Below are 19,996 nucleotides of genomic sequence, written 5' to 3'. Positions count from 1 at the left end.
AAACAGAAAAATGGTTTTAATATAAAAATCACAACCTGAAATGTCTGTGGAATGAGAGAATGGACCAAACTGAAACAAGTGTTGAATAAGATAAAATATATTAAATACAAATTTTTATTTCTACAGGAATCCTATTTGACTGTGTTAGACAAATTACTCATGAGGCTTGGTTCAAAATCAAACACATTGGACATTTTATTCTTGCAAGAAGGAGCAACTACATGCACCCTCAAAGAGAGGTGTCCAGCATTGCTCCCCCAGCAGTTCTCCAGCATGGCTCTTTAGCAGTCCTCCAGCATGGCTTTCCAGCAGTCCTTCTTCAGCAGTCCTTCCAGCAGGGCTCGCCCCAGCCGGGCTCCTCATCTTCCGGTCTCCCCCTCTTCAGCAGGGTTCGCCCCAGCCGGGCTCCCCCTCTTCAGCAGGGTTCGCCCCAGTCGGGCTCTCCCCAGCCTGGCTTCCCCAGCAGTCCTTGTCTCCCCTCCAAGAGAGGTGTCCAGGAAAGAAAAGAGCCTTCCCTCCTCTGTAGGTCAGCTTTTATACAGTGGGACAAAACAGTAGACCATCACCCCCATTCGCTTTGTACCTGCTTTTAGGTTAGGTTAGGTTAGGTAGTTACTTTATTAATCCCCGAGGGGAATTTTTTTTTCGCTACAGCAGCATACAGAAGCAATAAGATAATAATAGAACAATAGAAAAGCAATAAAATAACAGTAAAATAGCAGTAAAAATATAAAATATAAATATAAAATATAAAATGCACAGTATATACAGTATATACAGTACAGTATATATCTATATATATTATATACAAGCAACCAAGAAACACAGACAACAGTGTTATTGTTATGTGATGGATTTTTGCCAGAGGTGAGTTATTGTACAGTCTAATTGCGGTCGGCAGGAATGATCTCCTGTATCTGTCCTTGTGACAGCGGAGCTGGAGGAATCTTTTGGAGAAAGTGCTCCACTGTCCCTGCAGCAGGTGGTGGAGAGGGTGGTCAGGATTATCCAATATGGATAATAGTTTGTTCAGCGTCCTCCTCTCCACCACCTTTTCCAGACTATCCAGATTGTAGCCGATGATGGAGCCGGCCTTCTTAACCAGTTTGTTAAGTCTGTTGGTATCACCGGCTCCAATGCTGCTCCCTCAGCAGACCACAGCGAAGTACAATGCACTGGCCACAACAGACTGGTAGAACATCTCCAACATCTTGCTGCACACATTGAAGGATCGAAGTTTCCTCAAGAAAAAGAGTCGACTCATCCCCTTCTTGTAGACAGCGTTGATGTTGGTCTTCCAGTTCAGTCTGTTGTCGATGGACACACCCAGGTACTTGTACTCCTCAACCATGTCCACATCCTCTCCCAGAACTCTCAGTGGTTGTGGAGCCATCGTCTTCCTCCTGAAGTCGACCACCATCTCTCTGGTCTTGGCCACGTTCAGGAGCAGGTGATTTCTTCCCGCCCACTCCACAAAGTCCTCCACTACTGCCCTGTACTCATCCTCCCGTCCATCCTTTATACATCCTACCACTGCAGAGTCATCAGAGAACTTCTGCAGATGGCAGGACTCTGAGTTGTACTGGAAGTCAGTTGTGTATAAGGTGAACAGGAAGGGGGACATAACAGTTCCCTGAGGAGCTCCAATACCACTGACCACCGTATCAGACAGCACACTGCCCAGACGGACAAACTGTGGTCTGCCTGTCAGGTAGTCAGTGATCCAGGAGACAGTGGACGCGTCCACCCCCACCACCTGCAGCTTTTTTTTTTTTTTTTCACTCAGTAGCAGTGGTTGGATGGTGTTGAATGCACTGGAGAAATCAAAGAAAGTGATTCTCACAGAGTCACCGGTTCCATCCAGGTGAGACTGAGCTCGTTGCAGCAGGTAGATGATGGCATCGTCCACTCCCACATGTATGGTAATACAGAGTTGGTTGTAGGTCACAAGATAGTCATCAATTAGATGTGGAAAGAATCACTTGCAAATAAGACAGACAACAAAGGAAACTTTTCGGACAAGAGACTTTCCGGAGCCACAATGCAAACAAGAGGAAGAGACAAATCCTTTTTTTTCCATCAACTGTTTCAGAGACATTTTTTTGAGTAAAAGAAGGCCAGGCTAAGCTTTTCATGCTTCCTCAAACACTCATGTTAGTAGCATCATAGTTATCCTCACACATAAATCAGTACCATTTCAGATCATAAAGACTATTCAAGAACCATCTGGAAGATTTATAATCGCTGAAGGAATTCTGTCCCAAAAAATAAATCTTATAAATATTTATGGGCCCAATGAAGACAACCCATAATTTTTCCAAAGACTATTTTTAAAAGTGTCTTCCTTGAAGGGACTTTATATTATCTTAGAGGATCATAACTGTTCCCCTGACCCAACGTTGGATAGATACACACAACTCATGACAGACGCCATGTTATAAGGTAAGGTGTAACAGGACCCAAACACAGGCACACAGTATAAGTTCAAAACACAGTCTTTATTGATCAACAAAGGCCGGTACCTAAAGTCAATGTCTGATTCCCGAGTCAGGAGGGAAACTCCACCAACTCTCACTGGGGGCCAGGCTGTGCTGGGGGAGTCCTGAGGTCCTCCACAGCGAGCGGCAACAGACTCTGGTACTGGAGTGACCAGGTGGCTCTGACTGACGGCTCTACAGCACCTGGCACTCCCAGGTGGTCTCTCATCCAAGTAGTAACCAGGCCCAAACCTGCTTAGCTTCAGCAATCAGCTGAGATTGGGAGCACTGACAGATCGCACAGAGTCGAAGCAGAAACAGGGTACCGGTACCGGGAGCGGGAGCGGGAGCCGGAGTGGGAGCCGGAGCGGACAGCCGGGTGACTGGCAGTGACTGGCAGTATCTAGCAGTATGGACCGACACTAGATGACTGCAGGGGTAGGGTACATATAGTCCGGGGAGGTGATCAGGGAAATGAGCCACCTGCAGGTGGTGATTTGGGGAGAGTGGTGGCAGCTGCTGAGACCGGTGAGGGGTGTGGCCATGGGAGGTGACAGAAGGCGGGGAGAGGAGGACTCAAAACACATGGGAAAACAATAACAAACAGACAGGGGAATGACAGAAAACATGAGGAGAGGTGATTGGGGACAAAACAGAGGAGCAAACAGTAGGAGCAGACAGGAATCCTAACAGTACCCCCCCCTCAAAGAGAGCCTCTCGGCGACCAGACTGGACCGGACCGGGTGGGTGGAGGGGGACCGGCGGAGGGACGGAGGACCACAACAACACAAGACACGAGTAGGGAAACCTAGGTGGACAGAGGACGGGCATGGGGAAGGACAGACTGGGGTGACTGCTCCGGAGGACAGCCACGGGGCAGGATGGACTTGGGGGACCTCTCCGGAGGACGACGACAAGGCAGGGCTGGCTTGGGGAAGCTCTCCGGACGCATTGCCGGAGACTGGCGGCGAAATCCCTCCAGACCCCGAGCTGGAGGCGTGGTGTCGATCCAGCCAGAGGCAGGAGCTGGAGGCGGGGCGTCAACCCAGCCCCCGGCTGGAGATGGAGGCGGGGTGTTGACCCAGCCGAAGGCGGGGCATCGGCAACCCATCCAGCGACAGGAAACGGAGGAACGGTGTCGTTGATCTGGCCGGAAGGTAGTGGCCCGATGACCCGTTGCCCGGCTGCGCTGGGGGAAGCCCGAGGTCCTCCACAGCAAGCAGCAACAAACTCTGGTACTGGAGTGACCGGGCAGCTCTGACTGGTGGCTCTGCAGCACCTGGTACTCCCAGGTGGTCTCCCATCCAAGTACTAACCAGGCCCAACCCTGCTTAGCTTCAGCAGGGAGGAGGAACAGGAACAGGCAGACAGGTGACTGGCAGTGACTGGCAGTATCTAGCAGTATGGACTGACACTAGATGACTGCAGGGGCAGGGTACATATAGTCCGGGGAGGTGATCAGGGAAATGAGCCACCTGCAGGTGGTGATTTGGGGAGAGTGGTGGCAGTTGCTGAGACTGGTGAGGGGTGTGGCAATGGGAGGTGACAGGAGGCGGGGAGAGGAGGACACAGAACACATGGGGACACAATAACAAACAGACAGGGGGATGACAGAAAACATGAGGAGAGGTGATTGGGGACAAAACAGAGGAGCAAACAATAGGAGCAGACAGGAATCCTGACACGCCAGGCCAATAAAAACACTATTTCCCTGAAGAATGGGAAACTGAAATGGAACGTCACAATAAGACAGATGAACATTTAAATGACTCCATCAGTCCAGCGTCCTCCTCTCTGTTGCAGTGCAGCCGTCTCAGTACTGTAACTGTAGGAGAGATGGAGGAAATAACAGGCACATGAAGCACAGATGGAGGAAATGTGAAGGGAAGTGATGTCACATGGTGACGTGTGGACAGACGGAAAATAAAGACAAGTCATAAACCTTGTGTTCTTCTCTATGAAAGACATCATTAAATGCATACAGAAAAAAATCATGCATGTGCTGTTGGATTTAAGCTGGAGTGTTCAGTTCACATAAAAGATGTGTGTTCATAGTACTTCCACATACAGGTAATAGGGAACAAGTGAGTGGTTTCAGATATAGCCAACGATGTTCATTACACAGCACAACGTCCTAGTGAACGTACAGAGGAGGAAAACTGACTTAAGAGTGTCAAAGTAAGAAATTAATTAAGTGAATAAATGATGATTTGGTTCTGATCGGCCAATAGCAATGATATTGTTGAGCATGTCTATTTTCTACATTTGTGTATTTCTGTCTGTACGTGAATAAGGAGGTCCTAACATACTCAAAGCCAGTGATTTCAGTTGAAGGAGGGTTAGCATAGCTAGCTGGTGTCATGTAGATTTCATAGAAATAGTTTGACGTTAAGACCACCCACCCCAATAACACAGACATACAGATATGAATATATACAGAATAACTTAAATAAAAGGTGATTCATGGAAATGTGTAATATAAATTCAACAATACAGTAGTTATGTCCTTTATCATGACCAACATGAATTTGTTATTTAGCTATGTACTTAATTATTTACGTACTCATTTATTCATTCTTAAGTCACCTTTTGTTCTCCATATAAAACTATTACAAAAAAAACAAATTCACATCACGTTTCACAACTGTTGACAGTTCAGCTACTCAGTGCAGACCAACCGTCAACCATTAGTGACGTCCTCGTTGGTTTGTGAACGTTATGAAGCCTCCAGTTCAGATTCTGTCCGTCACCATCTTGCTAGTTCGGAGCGGTTTGGAGCAGGAAGTGACCATATTTGGATGAGCTGGGGGAGGAGCCAGCGGTGGATCTGACTGATCTGATTGGAAACCTGACGATACTACGTCCCGCCCACCGATAAGTGTAACCTGACTGCACCACAGGCCTGTCAATCAAACAGACATGCCCCCAAAAACAGGTCTTTTTGAATCTTATTTTCGAATGAAAGAGGGATTATTTTCAGATGGACCTCCAGAAAACTAATAAGAAGGAGCGACTTTAGCTAACAACACCGAGATAACTGATGGACACATTTTATTCACTTTGTATTTGATGAGAGAAATTGAATGGGAGTCTATGGAGCCGGAGGCTTTTTGGAGCCGACCTCCAGTGGCACTTCTGCTTCGGCCTCATTTTTCAGACCTGATTCTACGAACACTTATACATACAGTCTGTGGTGCAGACACAATCCAAATACACAGTTCCTCATGAAAGGGATCTGTTTATGAAACACATATCTTGGACTGCAGGTGATGGTACAGAAAATAGAAACTGATCAAAAGCCAAAGAAGTCTTTCACTTTGATTTGAGTTCATTTCAGTTGGTCCAGAGAACGATATCCTACATTGCTGCCTGTTAATTTGGGTTCATCCATTATGTTTAAGAGAACCAGGAAATGAAAGCATGACCTCCTGCTGACTGGTCAGTTCAGTTGATGCATCGTAGATCCACAGACAGATTAGAGTTCCTGTGTTGCACCTGTTTTCATGGCTCTGCTACTTTAGTCATCGTTAAGTGCATCTGTTGAGTCTTCACACTTCTGCTGAAGCATTTAGAGCTCCGTTAGCCTCCGGATCTGTCTGAGACTCACAAGGAGTAGATGGACCAGTAGATGATGTTGAAGAGGATGTAAGATCCAGGAAAGAGGACTCGGGAGTACTTGTCTATAACATGTGTGTCGATCCAGACGTTGTTGTCGGGGCCTGTGCCGACATGACCAGTGATCTGGTCGCTCTCCATCGCCAGCTGCACCAACATCCTCTCCTGTTTCACCCCGTTCTCCTCCGGCATGCCGTAGTTCCCCGTTGTCATGGCGTCCATCTCGCTGTAGCTGGCGGACATCATCCCAGGATGGGCGATGCCGCAGGTACATGGCAGCTGTGAGGAGACACAGAGGGCTGTTAGCTTTCCTTCCAAAACACTACAAGTCCACAAAAAACTGCTTCTCAATGGAAATGAATGAATCACTCAGATGATAAATGCTGCTGTCCTATCTGGGGAAAAATCTGGTTTTCATATAGTGAGTCAAATATGAGAATCTTCAAAACCCAGTTTGTCTTCCACCGCTGGTTTCAATGAAGATATTATCTTCTCTGCAGTATCTCAGTGGTCTTATTTTTGACACACCGCCTATTTCATACTCATAAGACAGTAAATTACTTGAGTAAATGCCATTTTTGCAGCATTGCATGATCAACATATAACATTGTAGTTTTAGCACAGAAAACCTCAAAAAGCGCATTAATAAGTAATATCGCTGATGTCCGTAAGCTAACAGGCTCAGTGATAATTCTAACATTTTCTTATTTTATTTATTATAATATTTTCCCTGACGTAGTTCCTCACATACCAACATTTGCAAAAGAGCACTAAATCAAATTTTGTTTTTTTAAGTTCAATACAATTCAGAGTGTTTTACATGTGAAAAAAATAAAATTTAATAAACAACAACCAAGCAATAAAAGACACAAATAAAAAATTAAAGCTGCTAGCAGGATGCTGGAAGATGCTTTGTATTTCTGTACATTTTAGTTTAGTTAGTTGTTATATCCTGCGTGGTGAATGACATGATGTTTTGCACATTTCCTGTCACTTCTATCACGTGTTAGAGTAATTCTGACCCAGTTTGAGGCAGCTCTGGTCACATGAAAGCATAAAGCATGCCATTTCCAGGCCCTAATAAAAAATATAAAAGACCACACAAATTAAATAAACAACAAAGAAGGAAGGTGTTAATTTAATAAAAGTGAATTTATAACAACAAAAGTATTAAGAACCCTAAAACCATTTAATGATGGAAACTACTAAACACTAAGCGCAGCTGAGGCTGAGGCTGATCGGAATATAGGTTATAATATATAATATAGTAAATATCAGAGAAATTGATAAGTTGGTTAGATAATAAACAAATCAGATCATCACCATTACTTGGATTCATCCTCTGGGGACCTTGAATATCTCACAAGTTTAATGTCAATCCCGGTGAAAGTTGTTGAGATATTTCAGTTTGGAGCAACAAACCAACCGGTGACTCCTTCCACCGTTTCTCGAACCATGTTGGATATAAATCAGCGGTGCTTTTCACCCGTAACGTACAGAAACCCCAGAGATGGCAGTACGAACCCTCTCTCTCAGCTTCCTCTCTTTGCGCTCCTGCAGAGTGGACAGGTAGTTGACGGCAGCGTACTCTATCACCGACAGGAAGACGAAGACGAAGCTGATCCACAAGTAGATGTCCACCGCTTTGATGTAGGAGACCCTCGGCATGGAGGCGTTCACCCCGGTGATGATGGTGGACATGGTGAGCACCGTAGTTATACCTGCAACACGATCAATTCACCATTATCTCCTCTCTTCAAGAAGCCACAGCTTCTTCTCCTGTGGAAAAAAACATCTGAAATTGAAAGTTTCAATATCTCGCTGTGATTTAAAGCTGATGGAAGTTGTCGGCTGCCAAAGTTGAAATCAGATCATGTGAAGGAATTTTATTTATACTTTTGATTTTTTTTATATAGGTGTCCAACAACAGTTAAATAAAATAGTAAAAATAATTGTTTTTATTTTAAAAACGACACCCAGACATTTTACTATAATTTAAAATACAGCTGATTAAGAATTTATTTTTAAACTATATTTTTTTGAACATTTTCTTTAGTAGACGTACATACATACATGTACAAAACAGGCAAAATTTACAAAACAAACCCAAAAATACATAAATACAAATAAATTAATATAAAACACTTATCAGACTCAAGGCCATGTTTTTACATGACTCCTAATTACATGCTAAGTTTAAGTATTCCATTACTTCAGGTTTACATCAGGGAGGACTCGTTCCTCCTTTTCATCAACTGGTAAATTAATGTTTCAGAAAGCAGTAAATGGTCCCAGATCTTTTCAAACATTTCTCTTTTTCCTTTCCGTCTCCAGTTCCTCTTCTAGAGGGAAGGTTATTAACATCTGTCGAACCCAATACTTAATACCTGGTTAGCTAATAGGTGAAGGTGCAGCGCTCTCACCCAGTGGCACTCTGGCAGGGACGGCCCGGCGGTCGATCCAGAAGGACACCCAGGACAACATGACCATCAGCGTGGCAGGGAAGTAGGTCTGCAGCAGGAAGAAGAAGATGTGGCGCCGCAGAGTGAAGTTGATGTACAGACGGTTGTACCAGCCTGGAGGAAGAGGAGATGAAGATGAAGATGAAGCTGCAGAGTCCCGACAGACGGATGGCCGGACGGCGGTGTGGTGTCGTACCTGTGCTGCTGTAGAAGGCCAGCTTGGTGGTTGTGTGGAACTCCTGGATGAGGAACTGGGAGAGAGAAATTCTCTCGTCTGTGTTTAACGACCGGTTCCCCTTCTTCCAGTATAGCATCAGGTCGTCGTCTGTGTACGCATCTGGAGGCACAGGAAGTAGAATAAAGCCTGGTGTGATGAATATGAATATGAGAAGACTCCACACTATGGTCTGATTAATTGGTCCGTTACTGTTCTCACTTTACATGAACCAAATGATGATGCAGCTATGCGTTTTTAGCAATAAATAAATGGATGAGCAATAATTTACTAAAAATTTAACGAGGATAAAACAAAAATCCTGCTCGTCGGCCCCAAAACAAAAAGAGAAATCATAGAAAAAGATCTGGGGCAACTAACTCCGTGGGGACGATCAGGCCGACATTAACAAGGTGACCAAAACTTCTTTTTTCCACCTTAGAAACATCGCCAAAGTGCAGCCGTTTATAAATCAGACAGATGCTGAAAAGTTGATTGATGCCTTCATTTCTAGCCGACTGGACTACTGTCATGCACTTTTTATTGGCCGACCAATGAAAACAACAGAGAGACTTCAGCTCATCCAAAACTCTGCAGCTTGAGTATTAACCAGAACCAAGAGGAGAGAACACATCAGCCCAGTTCTGGCTGCTCTGCACGGTTTACCTGTGAGACTCCGGTCTGACTTTAAGCTCCGCCTCCTCACATACTAAGCTCTTAATGGGCTTGGACAGAGTTACATCTCTAACTCTCTGGTGAACTATGAGCCTTCAAGAACACTGAGATGATCTGCTGCTGGTTTATTGGAGGTTCCCAGCAACAGCCGAAAGAAAATTGGGGACGCAGCTTTTGTCAGCTACGCTCCAAAGCTGTGGAACAAACTACCTGTTAGATATCAGGGAAGCTAGCTCAGTTAATACTTTCAAAAGACAGCTCAAAACATATCTCTTTACTTTAGCCTTTAACTAGCTACTCTTGAAGCTCTCTTGCACCTGCAATGCTCTTAAACTACCGAGCCATTGAAATGCATATTGCTCATTTTATATTTTAACTATTTTAACTTAAAAAGACTAATATGTAAGTGAAAAGGGAATTTTAGTGGTGTAGGAACGGGTTGGACCCGTGTGAGTTTTTAACTGAGGTTTAGCAGAAACCTGGAGGTACACTGACGAGTCTACCTTAAAGATTTAATCTCGAGTCTGTTACTGGGTAATATTATAGACTGTGTGAAGTAAAGTTCTAGAAAAGTGCACAAGACGTACAACTGCTACAACTGCTTTGTCCACTACTTCATATCATAAATTGAATCTTAGAGAACAACCCAAATCAAGTCTACTTGTAGTAAATTTTATGCATTTGATCTGTTTCTTATGCTTTTTATCTGTTTCTTATGCATTTTATGTTTTATCTAATTTATTTTCTATATTTTTAAATGTTCCTTTATATCTGTTTTTATGTGAAACACATGTAATTATCTTGCTGTGAAGCACTTTGAGCTGCATTTCTTGTATGAAAGGTGCTTTACAAATAAAGTTTATTATGATTATGATTATGATTATGATGATGATGATGATGATGATGATTATTATTATTATTAATCTATACCATGACCAGGTATGACAGGCTCATGAACCAGACCAGTCTAACTGATAATGTCCAGTGATTGGGCCGGACCAATGTCAGTGAAGAAAACAGCCCAGTCACGTCTTTAAACCCATTTGGACTGCCATTAAACAGGCGTATCAGCAAAAAAAAAAAAAACTGACACGTTTCGTGCAGGACATTAAAACCTCTGGCTGATGGTTCAATTTAGTTCAATTCAATTTTATTTATATAGCACCAAATCACAACACAGGTTATTTCATGGCACTTAACACAGTAAAGTCCTTACAGTAGAACTTTACAACATTATACAGAGAAACCCAATAATTGAACAATTCCTCCTCCAACAGAGAGAAGGAAAAACTCCCTCTTAACAGGAAGATACCTCTGACAGAACACAGGCTCAGAGGTGGGCGGAGCATCTGTTAACAGAACCAGCTCAGAGGTGGGCGGAGCATCTGCCTCGACCAGTTGGGGTGAAAGGAGAGCAGAGACAATGTGGTGTGAAGTGGAGGAAGGCATAGTGGAGAGGATGAGGACGGAGAGAGAACAGCTGACAGAAAACAGATTTACAGCAGCAGTCGGCAAAGAGCAGTTGGCTACCAGACTTTACACCTTCAGAGGTTTTAGAGACACTTACAGCTCTCGATCTCCAAAGAGCATGTCTGCGTGTCGAGTGGAAAACGACTCAGGTCCATGCTGCACATGGCCGTGACGGTCACCCTGAAACCACACGACAGTTAGTCAGTAATTTACTATCTGATGTGTTTAAATCCAAGTTGGTGAGGTGAAAAGTTTATTGTCAGACAACAATTTGTAATCAGGATATCTTTCTGTGCAATTGTGCACAAAAAAGTTAACAAGGGGACGTAATTAGCAAAAAATATTAACATTACATTAGTATCACTGACTCATCGTTATTAAGCTGTTATTCACTCTAAGAAGTATGAATTTCAAAGTGTGTATGTTGCTCCAAAACCTGAATATATCATTCAGCGTTAATGCTTCCTTCCATATGCACAAGCTACCCATGCCATGTGCACTAATGCATCCCTGTACCATCACAGATGCTGGTTTTTGAACTGAGCGCTGATAACAAGCTGGATGGTCCCTCTCCTCTTTAACCTGGAGGATGCAGCGTCCATGATTTCCAAAAAGAATTTCAGATTGTGATTCATCAGACCTCAGGACAGTTTTCCACTTCACCTCAGTCCATCTTCAATGATCTCGGTCCAGAGAAAGTGGCGGTGTTTCTGGATATGTTTATATCTGGTTTCTTCTTTGTAGAGTTTTAACCTGCATTTGTGGACGCAGCGATGAACTGTGTTCACAGACGATGGTTTTCACAAGTGTTCCTGAGCCCATGCAGTGATTTCCACTCCAGAATAGTGTCTGTTTTTAATGCAGTGCTGCCTGAGGGCCCGAAGCTCACCACCATCCAATATTGGTTTTCAGTCTTGTCCCTTGTGTTCAGAGATTTCTCCAGATTCTCTGTTTTTCAGCCTCTAAGTATACATTTCAATGCGTAGGAATTCCTCCGGCTTCTGACTCTGGCTGGTAGTGGAGTTACAGCAACTGACTGTACCTCAAAATTAAAATATTACAAAGAGCGAAGAAAGTTGTTCAATTCAACCTTCCAGCTGTTTTTTGACTAAAATTATCTTTTGAGGCAATTTTTTTTAAAGGTTACAGAACAGTCCAACACACCAACTTTGTGTCTCTTCGTCACTTCACCTCCTCCTGTGCTTCCATTATCATAACTGAAGCCACTAGATGGCGCTGTCAGAGTGAAATGTAACTGTAATAAGCTGCTTGCTTCTATTTATGGAGGACAGCATTGTGTCAAAGAGTCAAACAGAGTCATAGGCTGCGAGTCCATATCATCCACCTAAATAGCTTTACTTTTTGACTCATTCATAAATATCGACCTTTTATTATTATAAGTTTATAATGCATCCCTCTCGCTCCACAGAGTTACAGAGTTTTATTCTCTACATATTCCCACATGGTTTGAAGCAGAGGTTTCAGCACAGATTTGGTTTCTGGCACAGAGATGATAAATGAAAAGACATAATCCAGCTCAGGATGAGAGGGGACGACAAGGTCGGCAGGCGAGGTCATCCTTAAAGGCAGTCTGTCTGAAAAACCTCCCACCAGGGCCCTGCAGATTAACACAAGCCATGTGGTGATTATATTTATGTATACAATTTATCATCATACGTTAAGTATACATTCAGGTGGAAAAGGAAAAGCAACCACTGCTGCTAAGCACATAAATAACCCTCACCTTCAATAATATTCATTGCATGTATTTCCAGGGTCTCCAGTAGGTATGTCTGGGTTTAAGTGTTATCGCCGCTCTTTTAAATAATTTTCACTTTTTCTCTACAGCATTTAATGTGTATTCTGTGTTTTTCTTTTACTCTTTGTTTACTCCTGAGAGTAGCTACTCACACTACGGACAAAGTGTCACATCTGCACAATGCACCTGACTCCAGAGGAACCGAGGCACAGGTGGAGCAGCTGCAGAGCTGCTGCTAAGCTAAAGGCTGAGGGAACAGAGAAATGCAGGAGACATAAAAACATCTATTTATACAGTTTGAGGACCACCAGGAGTTCAGTCTGCTGTCTGACAGAAACGTGGCTGACAGATGTCGACGTCCTGAGACTCACCATCATGAGAGCCGACAGAGGAGATAAGCTATGAACCAGTGGTGACAACATGGCCTGGATGACCAACACTGTCAACGGCCTGACAGTTGCAGGCGGGTTTGAAATTGGTATGAAGACCAGTCGCATGCTGCAGGCAGTGAATTGTCAGGGAAATGTTATTGTAGAGGCCTGATACTCTGAGACTCCTCTGATTGGGCGAAAGGTCCCAGATGGACACCGCGACCTCATGAACCACCTGTCCATGATGAGTGTTAATGAAACTTACAGTTTTCCTCTGTTTTCCACATGTGATCGCATGTAGAACACGTGTTTACCACATGTTGCAACATATAATAACATGGGAAAAATATGTGGAAAAGTTTCCCACATGTTGTAATATGTGATAACACGTGGACAACATGTGGAAAACATGTTATCATATGAAATGTGTCACAAATACTGCAGATTTTCACCAAGACATTTTAACAGGTGAAGTAATGTTAGAAACATACAAACACAAAGGTTCAACAGAACCAGAATTATTTACCCACATCATTACATTTTTGGGGCATTTTGATCATTTTTAATGTTAGAGGACAAACTATAACTTGTTTAAAACTGTGTGTGAGGGAGCCAGTGGACAAGTAGCAGGTGATGATGGGGAGGAACTGTGATGCAACAGTCTGGAAAATCAGAAATCTGGTGGGGATGATGTCAAAATGACAGGTGGAGGAATGTGAGGAAAAGACTACGATCTCCTCTAATTCTCACATTAAAATCTTCCTCCTCTAATTCTAACATTAAAATCTTCTTCCTTTAATTTTCACGTTAAAATCTTCTACCTTTAATTCTCATTAAAATCTTCCTCCTCTAATTCTCACATTAAAATCTTCCTCCTCTAATTCTAACATTAAAATCTTCTTCCTTTAATTCTCACGTTAAAATCTTCTACCTTTAATTCTCATTAAAATCTTCCTCCTCTAATTCTCACATTAAAATATTCTTCCTTTAATTCTCATTAAAATCTTCCTCCTCTAATTTTAACATTAAAATCTTCCTCTAATTCTCACATTAAAATCTTCCTCCTCTAATTCTCACGTTAAAATCTTCTTCCTTTAATTCTCACTTTAAAATCTTCTCCCTTTAATTCTCACTTTAAAATATTCCTCCTCTAATTCTCACGTTAAAATCTTCTTCCTTTAATTCTCACTTTAAAATCTTCTTCCTTTAATTCTCACTTTAAAATCTTCCTCCTCTAATTCTCACATTAAAATCGTCTTCCTTTAATTATCACATTAAAATCTTCCTCCTCTAATTCTCACATTAAAATCTTCCTCCTCTAATTCTCACATTAAAATCTTCTTCCTTTAAATCTCACATTAAAATCTTCTTCCTTTAATTCTCACATTAAAATCTTCTTCCTCTAATTCTCACATTAAAATCGTCTTCCTTTAATTCTCACATTAAAATCTTCTTCCTCTAATTCTCACATTAAAATCTTCTTCCTTTAATTCTCACATTAAAATCTTCTTCCTCTAATTCTCACATTAAAATCTTCTTCCTTTAATTCTCACATTAAAATCTTCTTCCTCTAATTCTCACATTAAAATCGTCTTCCTCTAATTCTCACGTTAAAATCTTCTTCCTTTAATTCTCACATTAAAATCTTCCTCCTCTAATTCTCACATTAAAATCTTCTTCCTCTAATTTTCACATTAAAATCTTCTTCCTCTAATTCTCACATTAAAATCTTCCTCCTCTAATTCTCACATTAAAATCTTCCTCCTTTAATTCTAACATTAAAATCTTCCTCCTCATCAGGTTTTTGATGGGGACAATGGTCTGACAGGTTTTATAAAACTGATCTAAGAACACACTGACAGAGAGGTTGTTCTGATTGGGGATATTACTGACCAAAGCAGCTCAAAACTTTTACCAGAAACGTTAGTTAGGTTAAGAGAAGAAGACATCGTCCAGGTGGACAGCTGATGAGGAGGACAGAGCGGGAAAATAAAGTTTGAAAGATCCCGTGAGACAGTATTAGATCGAGAGTGTCCCTCATTAAGTGATGGCTTTTTAACACACTGGTCAAGGTTAAAGGACTCAAAGAGATTAATACGATCAGCAGTAGAAGTGGACCAGGAGGGGCAGCGGATGTGTTCATTAAAGTTATCTGACATATTTGACCACAGTAAGTTAAAGAAGCTGGAACTGGATGCTGGACGTTTAAAACAGACTCAAAGGTAGAAAACGTATTAAGAGATTAAGGGGAACATTTGTTGTAGGTATTAAAATGATAGCTGACAGACTTGGTTGATTAAAACAGGAGTAATTAGGGAGATATGCCTTCGGTAGTGGGGCAGAGTGTCCAGGGATTAACCAGGACCCTGTGGTTCGGAGATGAGGACCGGGCTGTCCTGAGGTCACCTGGCTGCTCCGACTGTCGCTCACAGCTTCAGTTCTCTTCTCTGTGAATAACAGTCTGGGAACTTGGCTCGTACAGCCACGCGTTCGTCCCACCCCTCCTTCACTGTGATTGGACGGTTGTTGACAGACGAGGGTAACTCTCGGTGACCAGACAAAAAACGTTGAACGCTCAGCACAGAATTAACCCGAAGTCTCGCCCAGCAGGAAGGAACGTCTGCAAACGGTCCTCTATGGAGCATCGTCAGACCTGTAGATTCACGGAGTAAAATTGGGTTCTGGTTGGCACCAGGCTGGTCCTGAGGTACCTACAGTCAGAACTCTACACAATATGCTGGACCAAGTTTTTAACGAGTTCTTTAACACCCAGTTTGTTGGGGTGCTGAACATCTGACTTCTAAAAGTCACACCTGGTCTAGAATCGATCGAAGTGGCTGATGGAGGTCAGATAAGGAAGTGAAGGTGTAGACGAAGACGGATGAACCTTTCAGGGGTTTTTGAAAGAGGTGGGATGAGGACAGGAAAAAGGCCGGTGCTGAATTGAGATGGAAAGAGACTCGTTGATTACAAAGTTTAATTACTTCTTTATCCGTGACGTCATTGGTGTTCTGATGGACGATTACTGTGTGAACTGAGGGGACAGTTCCTATGAGACACCGAGGTTGTTGAGGAGAGTCGGTACTTCTTTGTCAGGCTGCAGCTGGCTGGCCAATGATACATGGATTTGCAGGTTTGCAGATGTTGATATGACCTTTTCAGTTTTAATTTTATGTTATGAAGTCAGTAGGATGCAGGAGACAGATGGCCTGCTGGTTGGTCTGTGGATTACAGAATCATTTGTTTTGGCTTTTGGCCTCCTATTGCTCACCAAAATGACGAGGTCGTGCTCTGCAGCATTAACGGTCATAATTGGCACAACGTTATCCCCTTAAATACACATCTTGTACCGAGGCATCTGCTGCCACTCAGTCTTGGCAGGACTTCCTGTTGCCATTACATCCAGAGGACCTACTAACATCATTACTTGCCCCATTCAGAGAGCATCACATCCACACTTCATGTCCAGTTAAATAGGAACTAGTTTGAACTGATTTGATGTTTTTATAACAGCACAGTTAAGAGTATTTAACATGGACTATCACAGCAGGTGTTATTCAGACACTGATGACGGCTCTGCTCGGTTTGTGTCCCAGTAAGACGCTAACAATATGAGCTAACAGCACCAGAACCTGAAACTGATGCAGCTGTGTACGACACGGCCATCGTTAAGGTAATTCATTACATCTGTTCCTTTCCTGCAGACACATGTCAATAACATAATGCTATAAATAAAGATCAAAGTAAACACTGAGTTATAATTAATCAAACATCAGTAAGTACATGAACAACTGGGAATCCAGGACTGAAGAGTCATTATGACCACCTGGTTAAGATGCTGTTGGAACTTTATTTGGCATTAAATCAGCTGTTAGATATGTGGGGAACATTTGTTGTTGGTATTAAAATGATAGCTGACAGACTTGATTGATTAAAACAGGAGTAATTAGGGAGATATGCCTTTGGTAGTGGGGCAGAGTGTCCAGGGATTAACCAGGACTCCATGGATTGGAGATGAGGACCGGGGTGTCCTGAGGTACCTACAGTCAGAACTGGACCAATATGCTTGACCAAGTTTTTAACGAGTTCTTTAACACCCTGTTTGCTGGGGTGCTGAACATCTGACTTCTAAAAGTCACACCTGGTCTAGAATCGGTCAGAGTGGCCGATGGAGCTACTCTGACGAACGATGGATGTGATGTGATGTGAAGATGTCACAGAAGAGAATCTGATGATGTCACAGGAGAGGATCTGATGATGTCACAGGAGAGGATCTGATGATGTCACAGAAGAGAATCTGATTTTCTCACAGAAGAGAATCTGATGATGTCACAGGAGAGGATCTGATGATGTCACAGAAGAGAATCTGATGATATCACAGCAGAACAGTAGAAGTTGGGCTTCAGAAGCGTCAGGAAACATTTCCAAATGGTCTGAACAACATCTCCCAACAGCAGGTTCATGGTGAAGACAGCATGAAGAGCAACGCAACCAAACACGCAGCAGAAAGCTGCATCTAAGAAAAGAGAGCTGCAGTTTGTGGACACTGAACAAACTGCAGGTACGACGTGCTGCCTTCTACCGTAGGATCTCCAGTTCAATGCTGCTGAAGATGATGGAGCCACAGCACAAGACAACAGTGGGACGTCTCAACATACTGGAGCAGCTGGAATAAATGCAACGGGTCCAGGTGAGACAAAATGTCCTCTGATTAACAGCAACAGTGATGACTCAGCAGATGGACACCTTCTAGGTCTGTTATTAGTGTCCATAATAAGGATCCAGATGCAGTCAAGTGTTTTTTAACCATCAGTTCTGTGTGACTTTCACATCTTTTACTGGTTTTAGAGTTTGTTAACGACAGAGTAACTCACCTCTTTCTGTCCCTCTGTCTGTCTCAGTCCCTCCCTCTTCCTCTATAAACACAGTTATTTGCTTGGATAATAAATTAAAAATAGCAAAAACTAGACACCTCAGTATTTTTTTTAAAATGTCATTGTCATTTAAATGTCAAAAAGCAATTAAATACCCGGTGTAATACCCAGAGACGTCACTAGATGGGGTACAGCTACAGGCTTCGGCCTTCACACATACTAAAATTGGAATGATACAGAGAAGATTAGCATGGCCCTTGTGCAAGGATGACACGCAAATTCGTGAAGCGTTCCTTATTTTAAAAAATTTCCCCTCGGGGATTAATAAAGTATATACCTACCTACCTACAGCTCTGAGGATGAACAGGACACCCGCTGGAGGTGCTGCAGAATAAACCTGCAGTCAAGCTGTACGAACGCTAAAGTTTTCAGCCTTTTTGTTTCTACATTCAGGTACGTTAATATTCATTAAAATGACGCATGAACCTCAGAGTGAATGATAAGAGTGCAGTAAACCGTAATGGATCACTTGCTGTGTTTTGAGTTGCTAATGAGACATCGAAGCAGTCTTGTAAATGACGAATTGTGTAGATAGTTGCAGTGTAGAAGAATATTTATGGACATTTATGTGATTCGTTTCACAGTATTTTAATTGCTGATGTGTTTATGCTGACCGAGGTTCACTTATGTTTTCTTCTACTTAGAAATACTGTAAATCATGATGATTATTAGTTGGTTTCCTCTGGAAGTGGAAGTGCTTCCTATATTTGATGAAGCAGAATAAATTCTGCAGTCAAGCGTGATTTACAACCACCCCCCTTCCCCATCCTTGACACCTACCAGGTGGGGCAGCGTGCAGATGTATTCAATGAGCAGAGGTATCCATAGTTTACATGGTACAGGGATAATGATAAGAATCTATCCACAGCCACGGGTGTTTGGAATAATAAAGGAATAATTCACAGTATCTCAGACACAGAGAGAAATACCTGAGGCTGTAGAGGACTTTGCCGTCAGGGAAAACACGCAGCATGACGTTGTCCGTGGTGGTGTCATGTGTGAAGGACCTCTTGGAGTGGACGAAGAACATGTCCGGTACCCAGATCTTCTTCACCAGGCGGCCGTCGAAGGTCATGCTCTGGTTGTTGTTGCTTCTGAAGGACAGACGCTCGTCTTTCCAGTAGTGCCTCAGATATAGCGTCATTGTAAAGTCCTTAAAAATTAAGAAAAATGAATTAAAAAAAAAAGCTCCTCTGATCATCCAGTCAGTCTGCTGAGTGCTGTAAAAACACCTTGACCTGTTCCCTACCTCCCTGCCGTGAGTCTGCATTTGGGTTCACTCGCCTAAAACTGATTTTAACATGTTTTCACATTTTAAGTTTCCCCTGTGAACACATTGGTGTTTATTCTGTAAGGGTTGGTAACCTTAATAAGAGCTGTACTGTGCAGTGTGTGGTTGCAACACTGATTGATATTCCTCAAGAATATTACAGATATTCCTGCGTGTTATTAATTGAGAGGTGACAGACATTTCTGAAAGTTTTACATAAAAAAGGTCAAGTTTGAAATTGGTCTAAAATGGCTTAAAACGTCCAGTGTTTCTTTATCCATCATCCATCAAATAAATGCATGTGAAGGGTTAATAGCACCGCGACATGCAGGAAGCAGAGAAGCTGTAACCTTTGTGAGTAAGTTTCATCCCTTAATCAGCACGTAGGAGTGGTGGGAAGCAACAGCATGTCCAGGTCATTCACACCAGATGTTTTCTCCTCAGAGTCCTCAGAAGGTCTCAGTAGAGCTCGGTGTTGATGGTCTGACCGCGGGAGGAAAACTCGTGATGCCCAAATCCATGAATGTCAGATAAAACCCAGCTGGTTGCTCCTGAACTGATGTGCCTTTTTCTTTTTTGGACAGGGACGCTCCACCTCTCGGAAGCCCGAATGTCACTCAAAACACGTCTTCATACAGAGTGCGCACAAGATAAGTTTATATTCAAAGAGACAGCTCAGCACAACGCAACAGGCTTCCTCCCCACAGCATGAAGTCCACTGCCCCTGCTTCAACTGTCAGTTAACCAAC

The 19,996-nt window shown here is 42.8% G+C and overlaps 1 protein-coding gene and 1 non-coding gene across 2 annotated transcripts in view; one reads left to right on the top strand and one right to left on the bottom strand.

Moving 5' to 3' along the window:
- Window positions 1-6,080: 6,080 nt before the first annotated feature.
- LOC138205514 (gamma-aminobutyric acid receptor subunit rho-1-like) overlaps window positions 6,081-19,996 on the bottom strand; it is a 30,626-nt gene continuing 16,710 nt past the window's right edge. Inside the window, exons 6-11 of the mRNA XM_069161527.1 lie at window positions 18,907-19,130; window positions 11,011-11,093; window positions 8,751-8,891; window positions 8,516-8,668; window positions 7,617-7,813; window positions 6,081-6,371 (exon numbers count right to left, since the gene is read on the bottom strand). Of these exons, the coding sequence (XP_069017628.1) occupies window positions 6,081-6,371; window positions 7,617-7,813; window positions 8,516-8,668; window positions 8,751-8,891; window positions 11,011-11,093; window positions 18,907-19,130 (1,089 nt within the window). The remainder of the gene's footprint in view (window positions 6,372-7,616; window positions 7,814-8,515; window positions 8,669-8,750; window positions 8,892-11,010; window positions 11,094-18,906; window positions 19,131-19,996) is intronic.
- LOC138205704 (U6 spliceosomal RNA) lies at window positions 18,114-18,219 on the top strand. The gene has a single exon (XR_011178895.1). It is a non-coding gene; the product is annotated as a U6 spliceosomal RNA (small nuclear RNA).

Source organism: Embiotoca jacksoni, unplaced genomic scaffold (genome assembly GCF_022577435.1).
Source record: "Embiotoca jacksoni isolate LCO1_2020_lvr unplaced genomic scaffold, fEmbJac1.0.p SCAF_29, whole genome shotgun sequence".
Taxonomy (NCBI): domain Eukaryota; kingdom Metazoa; phylum Chordata; class Actinopteri; family Embiotocidae; genus Embiotoca; species Embiotoca jacksoni.
Note: the sequence above shows the minus strand (reverse complement) of the source record. Positions and strands in the feature narration are given on the sequence as shown.